General features: G+C 41.4%; 1 protein-coding gene across 5 annotated transcripts in view; it reads right to left on the reverse strand.

Moving 5' to 3' along the window:
* The window catches only part of ALMS1 (ALMS1 centrosome and basal body associated protein), a 161,945-nt gene that overhangs the window by 1,095 nt on the left and 140,412 nt on the right, over window positions 1–20,438 (reverse strand). For 2 of the 5 annotated variants that reach the window (XM_013996028.3, XM_005662464.4), the window contains 6 exons: window positions 14,670–14,787; window positions 13,078–13,281; window positions 12,412–12,641; window positions 10,363–10,546; window positions 7,844–7,907; window positions 327–426 (listed from right to left, as the gene is read on the reverse strand). In XM_013996028.3, coding sequence (XP_013851482.2) covers window positions 327–426; window positions 7,844–7,907; window positions 10,363–10,546; window positions 12,412–12,641; window positions 13,078–13,281; window positions 14,670–14,787 — 900 coding nt within the window. Of the gene's footprint in view, window positions 1–326; window positions 570–6,977; window positions 7,059–7,843; window positions 7,908–10,362; window positions 10,547–12,411; window positions 12,642–13,077; window positions 13,282–14,669; window positions 14,788–20,438 lie in introns of all 5 variants that reach the window. The other 3 variants (XR_014841647.1, XR_014841648.1, XM_021087373.2) reach the window with 3 other exon arrangements.

Below are 20,438 nucleotides of genomic sequence, written 5' to 3' on the forward strand. Positions count from 1 at the left end.
ACTATCATTTGTGACTCTGGAATGAAAACCCAACAATTCTGAAAGATTTGGGCATTTCCACATGATATCTAAACTGACACTTGAGTACAAAATTTGGTTTCATTCCAAATGTATGACCAGAAGGTGCCTTTTTAAAATGTGCCTTTTTAGATTTTCAGATTTGAAATCTTGATACTTTCTAGTGCATTTATCGTCTATATTTCAGCAATGGTACAATGCATTATAAGCTTAAGTTCACTCTTCAAACATGGTTAGGTCAGCTGTGTTTTTCTCAATTTCTCTTTCCCCTGATAAACCACATCAATCCTGCTCTAGGACTGACTGACCTTTTTATATAGCTGGGCTCGCAGCCGGTATGACTTGTATTCCGATCTCCTCTTTTCCTCTTCTCTCTTTTTCTGTACTTCTGGAAGTTGCTCATAAATCCTTGAGAAATGGCACCAATGGAGAGACAGAAAGCAGTGAGGTCACCTGACCGCAGAGGCACATGACTGCTTCTCCCCACGTCTCCCTAAGCTCTCCAGCTCTCCAGGCACTCAGAACCTCAGACAGGCTGTGAGCCCTGCTTCCTGTTAAGACACCAGGACATAAAGAACCCTAGCCTAGTGCTCATGATCAGGACAGGGATATAGATCAATTAAAAAAATAATAAACTTCTACTAATAGTGGTTACTTCTGGGGAAGGAGTGGAATAAAGGGGTAGAGATGAACTTTTCACTCTATATGCAAAAATATATGATTTCAATATAAGGACTGATTACTACATTTTTAAATGCGAAAAATAATGTGAAAAGTACAATAATGGTCTTATCTACAAACATGCATTTGATAAATACACTCTACTTGGAAATAATCTAAATCTCCACCAAAAGAACAGTGAAATAGATTATAGACTATAATAAAATTACTATGAAGCATAAAATGTTTCAAATAATTTTTATGGGAGTTCCTGTTGTGGCTCAGCAGGTTCCAAACCCGACTATTCTCGGTGAGGATAAGGGTTCAATCCCTGGCCTCACTCAGTGGGTTAAGGATTCCGGGGAAAAGAAGTTCTTTAACACAGGACTCTGCAAAATCCCCATAGAAACAGGACTAGTGTTAGTTATGTTTAGATGGAAGAATTATGGGTGATATTTTCTTTCTTTTTTTTTTTTTTTTTGTCTTTTTGCTATTTATTTCTTGGGCCGCTCCCGTGGCATATGGAGGTTCCCAGGCTAGGGGTCGAATCGGAGCTGTAGCCACTGGCCTACGCCAGAGCCACAGCAACGTGGGATCCGAGCCGCGTCTGCAACCTACACCACAGCTCACGGCAAGGCCGGATCGTTAACCCACTGAGCAGGGGCAGGGACGGAACCCGCAACCTCATGGTTCCTAGTCCGATTCGTTAACCACTGCGCCACGATGGGAACTCCCGCTATTTTCTTCCTTCAATTTTTTTCTATATTTGCTAGAGCTTTCTATAATCCAAAAAAAAAAAAAAAAAAAAAATCACTGAAACAATGACCTAGAGGCTCTGTGGGAAACAGATTAGAGAAAACAAAGAATAGAAGTGGGTGAACAGCAGCCTTCCAAGAGAGGAGGCCAAGCTTGCATCAAGGCAGTCAGGAGGATGGGTTCCAGAGCGATCACTAAGGCAAGTCTCCTGGACATGCTAGCTGGTCGCAAGTGCAGTGTGGGGTCACACGGCTGAGGGCAGCCGCTCCCCAGCTTTTATGGCTGGCTGGTGAGTGGGTGGGCCAAAAAAGTGTAGAGTGGAGAATGGGGAGTTCCACTTGGTCACTGGAAACAACCACTAACTGAGAACACAAAAGCGGAAGTCAGCCAAGAGACCAAAAAAGAACAAACATTTAAGTCACTGCTGGGAGTTCCCTAGTGGCTCAGTGGGTTAAAGATCTGGTGTTGTCACTGCTGTGGCTTGGGTCATGGGATCAATCCCTGGCCCAGGAACTTCTGCATGCTGTGGGTGCAGCCAATAAATAAACGAATAAAACTCTTAAGAAAAAAAGTCACTGTTGATGAAAACCACAATGAGATAGCACATCACATCTGTTAGAATGGCTATTATTAAAAAAACAAGAGCTAATAATAAGTGGTGGCTAGGAGGTGGAGAACGTGCTCTGTGGCTGCACATGCAAATTGGTGCCGCACCATGGAAAACATTATGCAAGTTCCTCAAAACAGAACTACGGTATGGTCCAGCAATCCCACTTCTGGGTATATATCTGAAGATGAAATGATCTCGAAGAGATAGGTGCACCCTCCCGTTCGTTACAGCACTATTCACAGTAGTGAGAACATGGAAACAACCTACATGTCCACCAACAGATAAATGAATAAAGAAAATGTGATATATGTTTTATATATATATATATATATATATATATCTACAGAATATTATTCAGCCATAAAAAGAAAATCCTTCCATTTGCAACAGCATGTATAGACCTTGAGGTCTATGATGTACTAAATGAAATAAGTCAAAGACAAAATTGTATGATCTCACTCACATGGGGACTCTAAAAACATCAAATGCATAGGAATAAAGAATAGAAGGATGGTTGTCAGGGGCTGAGGGATGGGGGAATGGAGAGATGCTGGTCAAAGAGTACAAACTTCCAGTTAGTTCTATGACAAGTAAGTTCTGGGGATCGAATGTGCAGCACAGTGACTGTAGCTAACAACACTGCATTGTATACTTCAAAGTTGCTATGACAGAGCTTTACAGTTCTCATTATAATAACAACAATGTGCTAATTCCATGAGGTGAAGAATGTGTTAACTAACCTACTGTAAATATTTTGCAATATAAATATGTATATGGAAGCAACACCGAGTAGTTAGTTATGCTGTGAGCCACACAGGAAGTCCATCATCTCATTGTACACCTTAAACTTACACAATGTTAAACAGCAATTATATCAGAGTAAAGCTGGAAAAAAAAAGTCACTGTTAGTGTAAATTAACGATAATACAAAAAGTTTTTTTTTAACTTAAAAAAAAAACAAAAACTTCAACCATTCAACAAAAAGTCACTGTTAGAGAAGGGATAACAAAGGCCACTGGAAAAGAGAACACATGATGTGAAGACAAAATCTGCTTGGACCAGGAAAGGTTGTATTCTAGGGCTGGAAAGCTGGGAGTCAGGCTAATCATGATAACCAGAAATTACATTTTGTAAATGGCTCCTTGAAAGCAATCATTATGTATTACTGGAACTGTCTGTCTGCTTATGGTCTGGAGTCAACTACCTTTCATTTCTAGTATCCAGTCCAGTGCCTGGCACATACCCAAATATATGCATTAATCAAGTTAGTGAAAAAAATTTTTCTGGGGAGCTACTGCTGTGGCACAGTAGGTTAAGGATCTGGTGTTGTCACTGCAGTGGTACAGGTTCAATCCCTGGCCTGGTGCAGTAGGTTAAAGATCTGGCATTGCTGCAGCTGTGGTGTAGGTCGCAGTTACAGCTTGGATTTGATCCCTGGCCCAGGAACTTCCATATGCTGTGGGTGTGGCCAAAAAACAAAAACAAAAATAAAAAAACTTCTCTTGAGGGACACAATGGAAGAAATGCTTCCAGCTAAGAGTCAAGTTGAAGTTTTCTCTTCGCCAAATCCTTTCCTCTTCTTCTTTCTTTTTTTTTGCTTTTTAGGGTTTCACCTGCAGCATATGGGAGTTACCAGGCTAGGGGTCGAATCAGAGCTGCAGCTGGAGCCTATGCTGCAGCTTAAGGCAATGGCGGCTCTTTAACCCACTGATCGAGGCCAGGGATCGATCCGAATCTTCATGGATACTGGATGGGTTCATTATCACTAGGCCACAACAGGAACTCCTCAAATCCTTTCTTCTTCTAGAAACCTTTAAACACCTTTCGTAGAGGTAGGCAATGAGCAAGGATGATGAGTAACACAGAGATCCAGGGCTCCAAATCCCTCTTATGCTGCAGGTGAAGGAGTACTGGATGGGGAGCCCACAGCTGGACTCTAACCCCAGTACTGGCCCTGACTTGCTGGGCTACCTCCTCTCTCTGGGTTGTAAGTTTCCTAAAAGTTAAAGATGGACCAGGATGGTCTTTAAGATCCCATTCAACTCTATGATTCTCAGATGGAAGTGAATGGCTTCTTTGAAAATGAATCAGTTTAAAATCTGTCTTTTCCCAGAAGATGGGTACTTAACCTGCTCTTACAAACTATATTTATATTTTAAAGCACTGATGCCTTCAAAGATACCCTATCTTCCTACAGGCAAGCTTTACAGTCCTTTATAGCAATGACTCTTCTTGCTGAGATAACAGTGTTATTCGCTGCCACACAATAAACACTGTGTGATTCCCCTTAATTAAATCTTGTGACATTCATTAATAAAGCAATAATTCTCAAAGTTCTTATACTTAGGACCTCTTTATACTACTAAAAGTTGAGGGCAATTTTGATGAATGTGGATTTTATGTATTGATACTTAATGTATTAGAAATTAAAACTAAAACTAAACGTTAAACAAATGCTCATTTCACAACCTAAGTATCCATCAACAAGTGAATGGATAAAGAAGGCGTGAATACACTCAGGCATAAAAAAGGATATAATCCTGCCATTCTAGACCTAGAGGGTATTATGCTTAGTGAGACAAGTTAAGAGAAAGACAAATACTGTATTGCATCAATTATATGTGGAATATAAAAAATAAAACAAATGTATATAACAAAACAGAAACAGATGCACAGATACAGAGAACAAACTAGTATTTACCAGTGGGTAGAAGGAAAGGGGGAGGGGCAAAAGAGGGGTAGAGGATTAAAAGGCACAAACTATGTGTAAAATAAATAAGCAACAAGGATATATAGTATAGCAGGGAAATACAGCCTTTATTTTGCAATAACTATAAATGGAATATAATCTATAAAAATAGCTGAATTACTATGCTTTGCATCTGAAACAAATATAATATTGTAAATTAACTATACTTCAATAAAAAACTTATTTTTTTTTCTTTTGTCTTTTTAGGGCCGCACCCACGGCATATGGAGGTTCCCAGGCCAGGGGTCGAATCGGAGCTGTAGCCGCCGGCCTACACCAGAGCCACAGCAACGTGGGATCTGAGCCACATCAGCAACCTACACCACAGCTCATGGCAACACTGGATCCTCAACCCACTGAGCAAGGCCAGGGATCGAACCCACAACCTCATGGCTCCTACTCAGATTTGTTAACCACTGAAACACGATGGGAATTCCAAAAAAACCTTATTTCTTAATTTAAATAATAAGAAGCCTATTACATGTTAACATAAAAATAAATACATTTTCCAAAACAAAGTAAGAAGAGTGGAATGTTTTACGTATTTTGCAAATCTCTTTAATGTTGGTTTCGTAAAAGATAGTTGGATTCTTTTATTTGTTTCTGTATTAAGTCTGTGGGGAGTTCCCGTCATGGCGCAGTGGTTAATGAATCCGACTAGGAACCATGAGGTTATGGGTTCGATCCCTGACCTTGCTCAGTGGGTTGAGGAGCCAGTGTTGCCGTGAGCCGTGGTGTAGGTCACAGACGCAGCTTGGATCCCACATTGCTGTGGCTGTTGTGTAGGCTGGCAGCTATAGCACCGATTAGACCCCTAGCCTGGGAACCTCCATATGCCAAGGGAGCGGCCCAAGAAATAGCAAAAAAAAAAAAAAAAAATCTGTGGTTATATGTTGTTCTAGTTAAAGTATACATTAAAAAAAATCCAATTTATACACATATGTAGTTGGGAAAGAAAGTATTTTAGTATTCTTTTCAGATAATTGTTGATTTTCTTGATACTATACCAAATCTTGACAAATGGTAGTTTAACTGTACACATTTACCTACATGATATGAAAAATACCACAATTATTATTATTTGTTTTTGTCTTTCTAGGGCTGCACCTGCAGCATACGGACGTTCCCAGGCTAGGGGTCAAATTGGAGCTGCAGCTGCCAGCCTACACAACAACCACAGCAATGCTGGATCCTTAACCCACTAAGCGAGGTCAGGGATTGAACCCGAGTCTTCTTGGTTACTAGTAGGTTCGTTATTGCTGAGCCACAACGGGAACTCCCAAATAGCACAATTATTTATATCACTGCTGATCTCATCAGAAAAGTCAAAGTACTGGGAGGTAGTCAACGCACAGTGGTAGACAAGTTTTCTAGAATTCTATTCTTTGCTTGAAAGCTTGGATTTTCTCTGTGGCAATAAATATTGTCAACTCTTTTTCTCAAAGTGACACATTAACATCTTCATTTTGAAGAAAATGTCTGTCATATACTCATTTTGAATAATTAATTTATCTGTCATTCTTTCAAGTAAAAGCTGTGTTCCAGGAAAAAGGCAGCTAGTTCAGCTCACTACGCAAGCCAAGGCGTCAGCGCTCATCGCATCTTGGTGTGCAGCAGAAGTGCTCTGTGCGTACTTCCAGCACACTGCTGCCACGTGGCTGTGAGGAACACAATGGCCAGCACAGTTTGGTGCCACTGTCTCAAAGAGCGCTGAGGCATCAGCTGTTTTACTTCTCTCCTCATTACTTCTGCATCATCAGTACTAATGTCAATACCGTGAAAAAGATGCATGACGTTCTAGTATTATTTTGAAATTCGTTTTGACCTGGCAAAACCCCTAAAGGGATCGTCAGAGGTCCATGGACCACCCTTTGACAACCACTTGATCAAAGCATCCCTTTGAATTACCTATAAGGACAGAGTTTACTAAATGGAGAGTAAAAACAAGATTTCTAGAGGAATGCTTTAATTACCTAAGATAAATTGTTTTCAAGCACTATTACAACTATAAAACTGTTCTTATTAAAGGCGGTCACTAATCAAGCCCTAAAAGGTAACTGACGTCAACTCTGTTACTCCATGGCAATCTCATGAGCAATAAATGCATATCTCTAATTAATTAATTGCTAATGAATGCAATGGCACAAAATTCAAAAAGTATAAAAAGGTAAAAATTAGTCTTACTCCTATCTCTGTAGTCACTGAGTTGTTTCTCCCAAAGGCAACCACTATTATCAGTTTTTTGGGTATCTTTCCAGAGACAGTCTGCATACAAAAGTATATATATTTATGTAAGCACAAATACCTTTTTTAAAGACTACAAATGGTAGCATTGCACACATGCTTCTGAAATTTTTTTTTTCTTTTCTTTTACGACTGCATCTGTGGCATATGAAAGTTTATACTAATTTATACTTTTACAGTTACTTATTCTTTCAGGCTAGGGGCTGAATCGGAGCTGCAGCTGCAGGCCTACTCCCCAGCCAAGGCAACACTGGATCCAAGCCATATCTGCAACCTATGCCACAGCTTGGGGCAAGGTCAGATCCTTAACCCTTTGAGCATGGCCAGAGATCAAACCTGCACCCTCATAGACACTATGTTGGGTTCTTAAACCCTCTGAGCCACAATAGGAACTCCTTGATTTTTTTTCTAAGCCTAATTTATTGTTTCTTGGAGACTATTCCCTTATCTCTCACTGTATTGGATAAATTTCTAGAAAAAGGATTGCCTAGATGTAAGGACCCAAATAAATACTTAATTTTAAAATATTTTAAATTTATATTTAAGTTTCTAACAAAGACAAGCCTGACTAGGGCATGCAAATTAATGGTGATTTTTTTATATTTTTGCATATGAGTCACCCATACCATGATCTGCTATTTTCCATCTCTTTTTTAGTGCCATAAGTGAGAAACTACTTTTGTAACTAATTTTCTCATAATGTTTTAACTACAGCATTATGCCTTTATTTTGGAGCCAATCTAGAGCTCCTGACCATTTGGCGGCCTAATTTATACTTTTATAGTTACTTATTCTTTTGGCCTTACCGTTTAGACCTCTGGATCATTTCCTTCTTTCCAACAGGCCTTTTCTTTTGAGCAGCCAGGAAACCTAAGCAAGAGAAGAAGTTTTTAGTGGACTGAGTTTTTTTTTTTTAATTGAGGTCTAGTTGATTATGTAATATTATGTACGTTTCAGGTGTACAAAATAGTGAGTGATTCACAATTTTTTTTTTGTCTTTTTTTTTTTTTTAGGACTGCACTTGCGGCATATGGAGGTTCCCAGGCTACGGGTCCAATTGGAGCTGTAGCCGCCGGCCTATACCACAGCACAGCAATGCAGAATCTGAGCCATGTCTGCGACCTACACCACAGCTCACGGCAACACCAGATCCTTAACCCACTGAGCAAGGGCAGGGATTGAACCAGCAACCTCATGGTTCCTAGTCAGATTTGTTTCCTCTGTGATTCACAGTTTTTAAAGGTTATACCTCTTTTATAGTTATTCCCTATATTATACAGTATATCCTTATAGTTTACTTATTTTATACATAGTTTGTATCTCTTAATTCCCCACCCTTATTCTTGCCCTTCCTTCCACCCTCTCCCCACTGGTAAAACACTAGTTTGTTCTCTATACCTGTGAGTTTCTTTTTTGTTATATTCACTAAGAATTTTTAGATTTCACATGTAAGTGATGTAATACGGCATTTTTCTTTCTCTGTCTGACTCGTTACACTAAGAGTAGCGCCCTCCAGATCAATCCATGCTGTTGCAAACGGCAAAATTTTCTTTTTTATTGTTGAATAGCAGTGGTGTCACCCATCCCAGCCTCTACAAACTGAAGAACCCAGGCCTTGACTGATCTCTGTGTTTCCATAGCAACCCCTGAGAGCTGAAGGATACTTGCCCTGATTTATCTTTGTGCTTGTTTCAAAGTACCTGACATTTGGCAGAGGAGATGTGTAGCTGTACTTAGATACATGCTTTGAGAGATACACAGTGGTCAACTGCCCCAAACCGGCTCTGAAGGGATCATAAGCACAAGCCTGTGTGGATGAGACCTGGAAGTGTCCAAACATTACCTTTGCTTCATTACCACGCTACGATCACTGTCCAAAGGGGACATCTGTACTCAGCACAATCGGTGCCACGTGCAAAGGAGCACGGAAGACAGTGGCCGCCCTGGCTGCCTCTGAAAATCTGCCCCCCTCTCCTCAAGCCCTAATGACCTACCTGCCTCCTAACCCTTATATTCTCTTCCTCTCCTCCCTTTGGGGAGCAAGTACCTTTCAGCATGAGCTCTCTCTTCTCCATTCCTTGATCCACAAATAAAGTTTCTGCTCTGCTACGCTGAACCCGGTCTCATTCAACTGAAGTTTGTGACTGGGGAAAGAACCCATGGAGGGGTCCCTGATCCTTAGGGGACTGGTAAGTAACAGATGACTGTGTCTCTATTTTTTTGCTTTTTAGGGCTACACCCAAGGCATGTGAAGTTCCCAGGCTAGGCGTCAAATGGGAGCTGCAGCTGCTGGCCTATGCCATAGCCACAGCAACGTGGAATCCAAGCTGCCTCTGTGACCTACACCATACTCATGGCAACACCAGATCCTTAACCCACTGAGTGAGGCCAGGGATCAAACCTGTGTCCTCATGGATACTAGTTGGGTTCATTACCACTGAGCCAAGATAGTAACTCTGGGATTGTGTCTTAATAAGGAAGGGTATGTTGCCCAAGAGCTGTGAGAGGGAGCTGCTAGGACTTTCTGCCTTTACCCTGAGCCGGCAGTGCTGGAAGGTGATCGACGCCAAGGCCAAGGCCAGGGTTAGACTATGATGACTATGAGAGCAGCCCAAAGCCCCTGAAGACACAACACTATGGCACAGATTAGACAGCTGAATAGAAACATGGACTAGTTTATAGGTAACGCTGTGATGAAAGCATTAGACAGTATTTTATAGTTTTCACAGCTTTCACATGTTATTATTGAGACCTTACATCTAGCATAATTGTTAAGAGCACAGACTCTAGCACTGGCCCATCTGGGTTCAAATCTCAGATTATATTGAGCAAGATACTTAATCTCCCTTTGCCTCAGTTTTCTCATCTGTGAAATAGGGATATTAAAATAGTATCCACCTCAGAGAGGCACTGTCAGCGTTAAAGTCTGGGCAAAACATAAGGGCTACATAAGTGTTTACTATTATTATTGTTGCCATTTTATGAGTTAGGCAAGCCTAGAATCAGCCAAGTCCTCCAAAACATTATACTTCTGGAAGTAAATTGCTCATGGTGACAGAGCTGGTTTTTGTAAAAACACCATTCTCACTGCACACTCTCATTTTTAAGGTGTAGTGACAGGGCAAGAGCAACTGGGCTTACGTGGATCAGTGCTGAGAGCGAAAACTGGGCAGGTGGTTCTGCTACCTAAGGAGACTGCAGTCTCAGAAAGCAAAAAGTCCCTTTCTGAGCATGTAACTGGCCTGGTACTGGGCAGTGCTCCCTTGCATGAAGCAGACCTTGCCCCTTCTCCCGACTAAAAGGAAAGCCAATGGGCAGGATGCACCTCTCTTGGGGAGCTGGTGCATGGGGTTCCGGCAGCCTTGCCATTCTTGCACAGTGTTGAACAGTGCCTCCCGCTCACTCTGTAACACGTTCTGCAGCTTCCTCTCCTGGACTATTAACTTCAGGCGCTTTATCCGTTCCCCAGAGCGGGAGATGAAGTCAGGTCTATGAAGCTGAAGTGACTCCTGTGGAGGAGAGAAAACCCCCAACCTCACATTAATGACGCAGTCTTTTCTGCAAGGGCCTAGAAAAATAGGTTTTCCAAGCAGGTTTGTAAATACAGAAAACATCTAGAGTTGAAGAATGATCTAACAACTCTCTGTGGGGGGGAGACGCTCTGATAGGAAAATCAGAGGGATCAAAGAAACAAGCCCAGGATTAAGATTGTGGCACAAATAACAAGTGCTGGAGGGGCTGTGGAGAAAAGGGAACCCTCCTGCACTGTTGGTGGGAATGTCAACTGGTACAGCCACTATGGAGAACAGTTTGGAGATACCTTAGAAATCTATACATAGAACTTCCATATGACCCCGCAATCCCACTCTTGGGCATCTATCCGGACAAAACTCTACTTAAAAGAGACACATGCACCCACCCGCATGTTCATTGCAGCCCTATTCACAATAGCCAGGACATGGAAACAACCCAAATGTTCATCGACAGATGATTGGATTCAGAAGATGTGGTATATATACACAATGGAATACTACTCAGCCATAAAAAAGAATGACATAATGCCATTTGCAGCAACATGGATGGAACTACAGAATCTCATACTGAGTGAAATGAACCAGAAAGACAAAGACAAAGACAAATACCATATGATATCACTTATAACTGGAATCTAATATCCAGCACAAATGAACATCTCCTCAGAAAAGAAAATCATGGACTTGGAGAAAAGACTTGTGGCTGCCTGATGGGAGGGGGAGGGAGTGGGAGGGATCGGGAGCTTGGACTTATCAGACACAACTTAGAATAGATATACAAGGAGATCCTACTGAATAGCATTGAGAACTTTGTCTAGATACTCATGTTGCAACAGAACAAAGGGTGGGGGAAAAAATGTAATTGCAATGTATACATGTAAGGATAACCTGACCCCCTTGCTGTACAGTGGGAAAATAAAAAAATTAAAAAAAATTAAAAAAAAAAAGACTGTGGCAATTACAACTCTCCCCAACATGGATGGGATAAAGCTTGGCTCACTGTGCTAATTTAAATTTCCGTTCAGGAATTCCTGTGTGGCTCAGTGGTAACAAACCCAACTACTATGCATGAGAGAGCGGGTTTGATCCCTGGCCTCACTCAGTGGGTTAAGGATCTGGTGTTACTGTGAGCTGCAGCTTGGATTTGACCCCTAGCCTGGGAACCTCCATATGCCTCAGGTGTGGCCCTAGAAAGAAGAAAAAAAAAAAAATCCCTTCAAAGAAATACATGATTAAATAACATTTTCTTTAGCTTCCCAGGTACTTATAAAGAAGAGACTTGGTACATTTAAAACCCCAAGGTAAGTAGAAATAGGAGTTATGTCAGTGGAGGAACAAATACAAAGTTGCCACAAACATCAGGCCTCCATTCCACTCCTCTATCTACAAACCTTATGAGCAGCTACACAACATCCTCCTGCCTGCTACTCTGCCCCCAGATACCAAGGGTGATACACAATTTATAATGGCTAATGGTAAGGCAGCCTTTGATCAATGAGTGTGATGAACTGTGGAGGTGCTAGAAATGAGGGTCACACAATCTACTTCTGAAGCCCCCCCCTTTTTTTTTTGCTTTTTAGGGCCGCAATTGCGGCATATGGAGGTTCCCAGGCTAGGGGTCTAATCAGAGCTACAGCTGCCAGCCGACACCCCAGCCGCAGCAACGCCAGACCCGAGCCATGTTTGTGAACTACCATAGCTCATAGTAACTCCAGATCCTCAACCCATTGAGAGAGGCCAGGGATTGAACCCACAACCTCAGGGTTCCTAGTCGGATTCGTTTCCGCTGCGCCACAACAGGAACCCCACATTTGGCTAAAATTAACTCCAAGTCATTGTACCTGCAGGGTTGCTCTCACAAAAGGCTTCAGTGGATGTCTGCCGGGGCCTGCAAGTGAGCCGTGGCTGAGTATGTGTTGTTCCTGCCAGTTCTGTTCCCGCAGAGGCTCTCTCCAGGGTTTGGTGTTGGTTATTGGTGCAAACCAGGAGATACCAGGGCCATGAAACTTGGGCAGGTTTTCCTTCTTAGGACCAGATTTCACATTTTCCACAGGAACAAACCATGAAACTCCTATAGGAAATATTTTTAAGAAAGAAAAAGGATTTTTCATTTTTCTCATCAGAGACATGTGCATAATAAGGTTCTCGGGGCTCAGCTGTTAGAGGCCACTGGGAAGCCTTAGAATCTGCTTAACTGCAGGTATGAGTCTGTAATTGGAGCGCTAGACACAGCTGGCCCTCTGCATCTGTGTATGCAGAACCCCTGGATTTGGGGGGTGGTACTGTGCTGCTTTTTATAAGGGACTTGAGCATCCATGGATTTCGGTATCCACAAGGGGTACTGGAACTAAACCCCCTGTGGATATGGAGGGATTATTGTACTTTGGTGGTGCTGGGGGAAGACAGAATCAATACTGAGTCATTTAGAAACAAAGAATCTTGGCATTGCAAGAGACCAGAAATTCACTAGTTTCTTTTTTGCTAAGAAAGCAGAATTAGAAACTGACCTTCACAGCAGCTCTGCTTGTTCTTCCTTAACTTTGTGTCCCCAAAATAACTGGTAAGGATTCTTTTCTCTTCTATTTTTTCTTCTGACAAAGAAGTCACATCACTGTCCTCTTCTACTCTGGCCTCGCTGGAACTTGGAGTTGGGAACGTCATCCCAACGTCTCGAGTGTGTTTTCTGACACCATTCACAATTTCCAAGGTACCTGAAGGGAAAGATCACAGACATCTCTGGGAACAGCGTTGAGACTTCGTTGGCAGGCATATTTAAGTCAGTAAATAAAAACTTTTTAAGGCTTCAAAACACAGGCTACTGCCTCCTCTTGGGTGGGGTGAAGGTGTATGAGGGAGAGAAAAGAAAGGGAAAATGAGAGGAGAGAGAGAGATGGAGGGTGTGTGTTGTGTGTTTATTTCTGTCAGTTTGGGTATTAGAGGGAAAGAACTACTAATATGGATTCAATGGGAAAAGGATTTCAGTTCTGATCCCAAGTGAAAAGAACAGTAACTGCTGCCCTTTTGGCAGTTACCCAGGTAAGGAAGAGATTAACAGATGGAAAGACATGACTGGAGGGAAAAATAAACAAGGAGAAAGGTTTTTGTTTTTAAGTTTTTGTTTCATAAAATCAAAAGACACAAGAAATCATAAAGTGAAAGATTTTGGTCCCACTGTTGTTCTCCGTTCATTGATAACCCTGTGATTCCAGAAAAATTTTTGTACACACAATTCTCTTCCTTCATTTTTTTCTTCTTCTCTTTTTGCCTTTTCTAGGGCTGCTCTCTCGGCATATGGAGGTTCCCAGGCTAGGGAACCCCCAGGCTAGGGGTCCAATCGGAGCTGTAGCCACCGGCCTATGCCAGAGCCACAGCAACGCAGGATCCAAGCTGAGTCTGCGACCCACACCACAGCTCACGGCGACGCCGGATCCTTAACCCACTGAGCAAGGCCAGGGATCGAACCCGCAACCTCATGGTTCCTAGTCGGATTTGTTAACCACTGCGCCACGATGGGAATTCCTTCCTTCATTTTTAAAATACATGTAATAGCATGCTATATATACATTGTTCTGTACCTTGCTTTTTCTTTTTAATTATCTTAATGCTCTTGACATATTAGTAGCAAGAGCTTCCTTATCCTATGTAGGACTTCATTATATGGATATACAATAACTTATTTAATCATTTAGCTATTGATGGACATCTAAGTTCATTTTAATTTTCTGCTTATAATAAATAATACTTCGGTGGTTAATTCTGTACACTTGTCAATTCGCACATGGGCACTCCAAGTAAACTCCAAGTAAAAGTGCTGGGTCAAAGTGACTGTGATAATAACTGCCAAACTGTCATAGGGGCTGTACTTCCAATTTATACTCCTACCTTGAATGTACCTATTTAGAAGGTACCTATTTCCTTGCATTCTTGCCCTCAAACTTACTATCCAAACTGACTAGATTTTTGTCAAATGGATAGGTGACAAACAGCATTTGAGTGTAGTTTTCACCTTCCTTTCTTTTACTGTGAGTGAGGTTGAGTATCTTATCAAAGCTTGAGTATCTTGTCAACCATTTCAGTGGAAAAGTTTAAAGTAATTTACCTGCTTGTATGCCCTTGTTCAACATATGCACATTTTGCATGCTGCAAAGGGTAGAGCTCGAGCTCCAGAAACTACTGGTAGAGGATGAAACAGAGTCAGAAGAAATACAGTCTGTCACCTGGAAAAACAAAAGATATCTTATCATTACCTGCAGTCAATGGCACAGTTACCCACAAGATAAGAAAACATAACACGTCACCACGAGCCCTTTCTAATCCAGTTCAAGTTGTTGAGATGAAGTTGTCAGGGCTTGTGACAATGTGAACATGCCACTACATATTTTGTGGTAGGGCGGTAGATGCTGCTATAGCTGGATAAGGGCCTGAACCATTTCAAGAAGGTAAGACAAAGACTGGGCATTTTCCCAGGACTTGAAAAAATTCTGAAGAGGATGATGAGCTTGGAGGGTCTTCAGAATGAAATTCTGACTTGACATCAGCACAAAATTTTGATGAGAGATAGAGAGCAGGGGATGACTAAAGAGAGTGAGTGATGGGAGTTCCTGTTGTGGCTCAGTGGTTAATGAATCTGACTAGGAACCATGAGGTTGCGGGTTCGATCCCTGGCCTCACTGAGTGGGTTAAGGATCTGGTGTTGCCATGAGCTGTGGTGTAGGTTGCAGACTTGGCTTGGATCTTGCATTGCTGTGGCTCTGTCGTAGGCCAGGCAGCTACAGCTCTGATTAGACCCCTAGCCTAGGAACCTTCATATGCCACAGGTTATGCCTAGAAAAGACAAAAAAAAAAAAAAAAAAAAAAAGAGAGAGAGAGTGACTGAGTGATGAACTGTGGAGGGTACTTTCCAACAAGATCAGACTTAGAAACTTATTCAAGGATAAATGCCAAAGAGCTGAAAGGCCCCATGAGAACTCCTGAATGAGTGGAACACTGCAAAAAGCCCTTAAAGATTTCAGTCCCAAAGGCTTTTTTAGTTACGTTCAGAGCAAGGAGAGCAATAAAGGAAGTTGATGGTGGAATGTTAGTGGATGACAAAAAGACGACCAACTGTCAAACATAACACGAAATAGTATTTCAAAAGCCTACTCATCAGAACAATCTCTTGAGGATGGGTCCTAACCCAGAACAATGAATTGGAGTTTCTAGGTGAGGGGTCTGGGTGTGTATGTGTGTGTGTGTGTGCGTGTGTATTTGCTTTTTATGGCTGCACCTGTGGCATATGGAGGTTCCCAGGGTAGGGGTCAAATCAGGGCTGCAGATGCTAAAGCCATAGCAACTCAGGATCCGAGCCATGTCTGCGACCACAGCTCACGGCAACGCCGGAACCTTAACCTGCTGATCAAGGCCAGGGATGGAATCTGCAACCTCATGGTTCCTGGTCAGATTCATTTTGCTGCGCCAGGACAGGAACTTCAAAGGCATCTATATTTGGAATAAATGCCAGGTGCTCGCCTACGTTAAGCACGTTTGGTAGCGTAAACTGAAGCCCAAGTCAGGAAAGGAAACGGAGCACCTGCTTCCCTGAACTAGATAAACTATTTTGTTGCAAGTTCACAGGCCCTTCAGGGAACTTGCTCCAGAATCCTGGAGGAGGAGTTCCCGTCGTGGCACAGTGGTTAACGAATCCGACTAGGAACCATGAGGTTGTGGGTTTGGTCCCTGCCCTTACTCAGTGGGTTAACGATCCGGCGTTGCCGTGAGCTGTGGTGTAGGTTGCAGACGTGGCTCAGATCCCGCGTTGCTGTGGCTCTGGTGTAGGCTGGCAGCTATAGCTCTGATTAGACCCCTAGCCTGGGAACCTCCATATGCTGCGGGAGTAGCCCAAAGAAATAGCAAAAAGACAAAAAGACAAAAAAAAAAAAAAAAAAAAAAAAAAAAGAATCCTGGAGGAGAAGAGCTATGTTAGATGTCCGGGGACAGGAAATCCTTTAATTTTCCAAAAGAAAAGCACTGCAGACTTGGGAGTTTAACAGTCATGACTTGTGAAATTCTAGAATGGATCACAAATCTGATAATTTGCACTTGGAGGTTAAAAAAAAAAAAAAAAAGATTAGTAGGAATTTCTGCTGTGGCACAGTGGCTTAAGAATCCAACCGCAGTAGCTCAGATCACTGTAGAGGCATGAGTTCGATCCGCAGCCTGGTGCAGTTGGTTAAAGGATCCAGCGTTGCTGCAACTGCAGTGTAGGTCACAGCTGCAGGTTGGAATCAATCCCTTGCCCAAGAATTTCTATGCTGTGCTGTGGCCATAAATTAAATAAAGAAAGAAAAAAAAGATCAGAAAATTTTAGCCCAGGCTCATTAGGGCAGGGAGAATAAGCCCTTTCAGGTTAGCCTTGTTTTTTTCTAGCAGATATGGTTGGTCACTGACTGGCAGACCAGAAGAATGTGAGGTAGAGAACAACTAGATTTGAATAAAATGACAAAACTTCTCTGACATATTTGAGGGCAAGATGAAGTTATACAGGCTGAAGGATAATATAAGTTGGTAGAACCAGCTCTCCCAAATAATGTACATCTGAGATGGCCTAAATGGCTATCAGGATACTAAATAATAACAGGAATGAGGACCAAATCAAACAAGGGATAATTGGACAGGAAGAATAACAGAAACTTCGGTGCAGTAGAAAAAGCTGTCTCTCCTTGAGCAAGCTTAACTGCTGTGCCCATTTCTTCATCTAGAAAAGGGAACACCTGCATTTCTAAAATTATAGAAGTGTCACAAAGAACAAATGACTTAGATTGTAAACTGTAAAAAACTAATATAAAACCATGAGACTTTGATGATGTTGAACAAATATGTATGAAGGGGTGGTAAAGAAGATATGATCGATTGGCAACATACTATTTCTACAGCCATTGGGGGAAAAAAAAAAAGAGGTGAAAACACTTTACATACTAAAATGGACATTCAAGATAGACTGCCAAGTACAAAAAGCAAAGTTTGCTGCCATTTTTATGAAATGGGAAGAAAACATATGCAGGTACTTGCTTTTTTATGTATAAAATATCTGTGGAAGAAAAGGAGCAGATTGGAAGAGAAGTAATAAAACTTTTAATTTGCAGATGACATGATGCTGTCTATAGAAAATACTAAGGAATCCATAAAGAAGTACTGAAACTAGTAAGTTTAGCCAGATTGCAGAACATAAGCTCAAAAAGATAAAAAATCAATTGTACTTCTACATTATAGCAATGAGCAATCTGATAATAAAATTATGGAAACAAACACTATTCACAATAGCATCAAAAAGAATGAAATATCAGGGAATAAATTTAAAGTTTTCACTGAAAACTATCAAATGGTGGGAAAAATTAAAGGTCTAAATAAGTTGTGATATATTCCACTTATGTCATTTAAAAATGGGCAAAAGATCTGAAGAGACATTAGAAGATATAAGAGTGGCCAATATGTATATGAAAAGATGTTCAACATTATCAGTCATTAGGGAAATACAAATTAAAATCTCAATGAGACACCACTTCACACCCACTAGGATGGCTCTAATAAAAAGGATGGGCAATACTATCCTTTTGACAAGGAAGAGGAGAAACAACCTTCACATACTGTTGAGAATATAAAATGGTACAGCAACTATGGAAAACATTTTGACATTTTCTTAAAAATTGAATATAATCTTACCATATGACTCAGCAATTCCCCTCCTAGGTATACACCCAAAAGATATGAAAACATATGTCAGAGTTCCCGTTGTGGTGCAGCGGAAATGAATCTGACTAGGATTCTTGAGGACGTGGGTGTGATCCCTGGCCTCGATCAGTGGGTTAAGGATCCAGCGTTGCCATGAGCTGTGGTGTAGGTCATAGACTCGGCTTGGATCTGGCGTTGCTCCAACTCGACCCCTAACCTGGGAACCTCTATATGCTGTGGGTGTGGCCCCACAAAAGCAAAAAAAAAAATAAAATAAAAAAATAAAAAATAAAGAAAACATACGTCCACACAAAAATTTTTACACAAATGTTCATAGCAGCATTATTCATATTCTCCCCAAAGTCAAACAATCCAAATGTCCAACAACTGGCAACTGGATAAGCAAAATGCTGTATAGCTATTCAATGGAATACCAATCAGCAATCAAAAAGAGTACTGATACCTACAACATGGATGAACCTTGAAAACATCATGCTAAGCAAAAGAAGCAAGAGGCAAAAGACTAGATATTACATGATTCTATTTACATGAAAAGAAAAAAAGCAGACTGGAACTTATCTGGGGCTGGGAATGTGGATTTATTGCAAATAGGTGTAAAGGAGTTTTGGGGGTGACAAATGTTCTAAAACTGGATTGTGGTGATGACTATAAATTTACTAAAAACAGTTGAATTGTACATTTAAAACGAGTGTGTTTTATGGTATGCAAATTATATTTCAATAAAGGTGCTTTAAAAATCTCTGTGAAGATATGTAAGAACTAGTAACTCTGGGTAGCTCTGGAAAGATGGGTGCCTGGTGGACAGGAGAGAGAGGACATTATCAAATATTCTATTTATTTATTTATTTATTTATTTTGTTGTCTTTTTTTTTTTTGCCATATCGTGGGCCACTCCTGCGACATATGGAGGTTCCCAGGTTAGGGGTCGAATCAGAGCTGCAGCCACCAGCCTATGCCAGAGCCACAGCAATGCAGGATCCGAGCTGCATCTGTGACCCACACCACAGCTCATGGCAATGCTGGATCCTTAACCCACTGAGCAAGAGCAAAGATCGAACCTGCAACCTCATGGTTCCTAGTCGGATTCGTCAACCACTGAGCCACGATGGGAACTCCCCAAATACTCCTTTAAATACTTTAAATTTTGTACCATGTATCAATTTAAAAAATAAGAATAAACAAAACAAAAACCTATCAGGAAGAGTGTGGGGATTTAGGTTTAATGGCTCTGGTGAGTTCAATAGGAGTAATGCATATGTTAGGCCATAGAAACATTCTAGCCTAAAGAAAGGAAGATGATAAACCTGCTGCTACCATCTGATGCACATGCTTGGACACGGATGCTACCAACTTAGGAAAGGGGAATAGAAAGCATGACCTGTGAGGAATGATTCAAAGAGGGAAGACCTGAGACAAAATACTTCTGGGATGGAAGTGGGGACACCGGAGCCTTAGACAAATGGAACGCATTGCCAATGAGCAGCGAGTGGTAAAGCTGTTGAAGGAGAGGCTGGAGCACCTTGCGGAGCAGAGGCAGAAGTGTTGATGGTCCCTTCCAAGGAGTCTGAGAATCCCCTGAGCTTCCAAAGTATACAACCGGTCACGGTAGGCATCAGTGGGTGTGAAAGCACACACATTTACATCTGATTAAACGAGGAGCCCTGGTGTGTATGTTTCTGCTTCTAGTTCAAATCGCTCTTTCCTGTCCATTAAAGATGGATTAGTAAAATATGTATATTCATACAATGGAATATTGTTTGGCCATAAAAAGCCATGAATACATGCTACAATGTAGATGAACTTTGAAAATGTTAAGTGAAAGAAACCAGTCACAAAAGATCAAGTACTATATGATCCCCTTTACATGAAATGTCCAGAATGAACAAATCAATAGACAGAAAGTAGATTAGTGACCATGGCAGAGGCAGGGGCAGGGGTGGGAGGTTGGGAGAAATGAGTAACTGCTAATGTTTACAGGGTGATTATGGTAGGTGCTGAAAATTGGGGTGATGGTTGCACAGCTCTGTGAATACACTAAAACCCAATAAGCTGTACACTTTATTTTTTTTCTTTTTAGGGCAGGGCAACTCTGAATATACTAAAACCCACTAAACTGTACACTTCATTTATTTTCAGGGCT

Source organism: Sus scrofa, chromosome 3 (genome assembly GCF_054392235.1).
Source record: "Sus scrofa isolate SSC_HxYL_T2T_F1_AM1 chromosome 3, Sscrofa_HxYL_maternal_Yorkshire_Landrace_v2.0, whole genome shotgun sequence".
In the NCBI taxonomy this organism is placed as follows: domain Eukaryota; kingdom Metazoa; phylum Chordata; class Mammalia; order Artiodactyla; family Suidae; genus Sus; species Sus scrofa.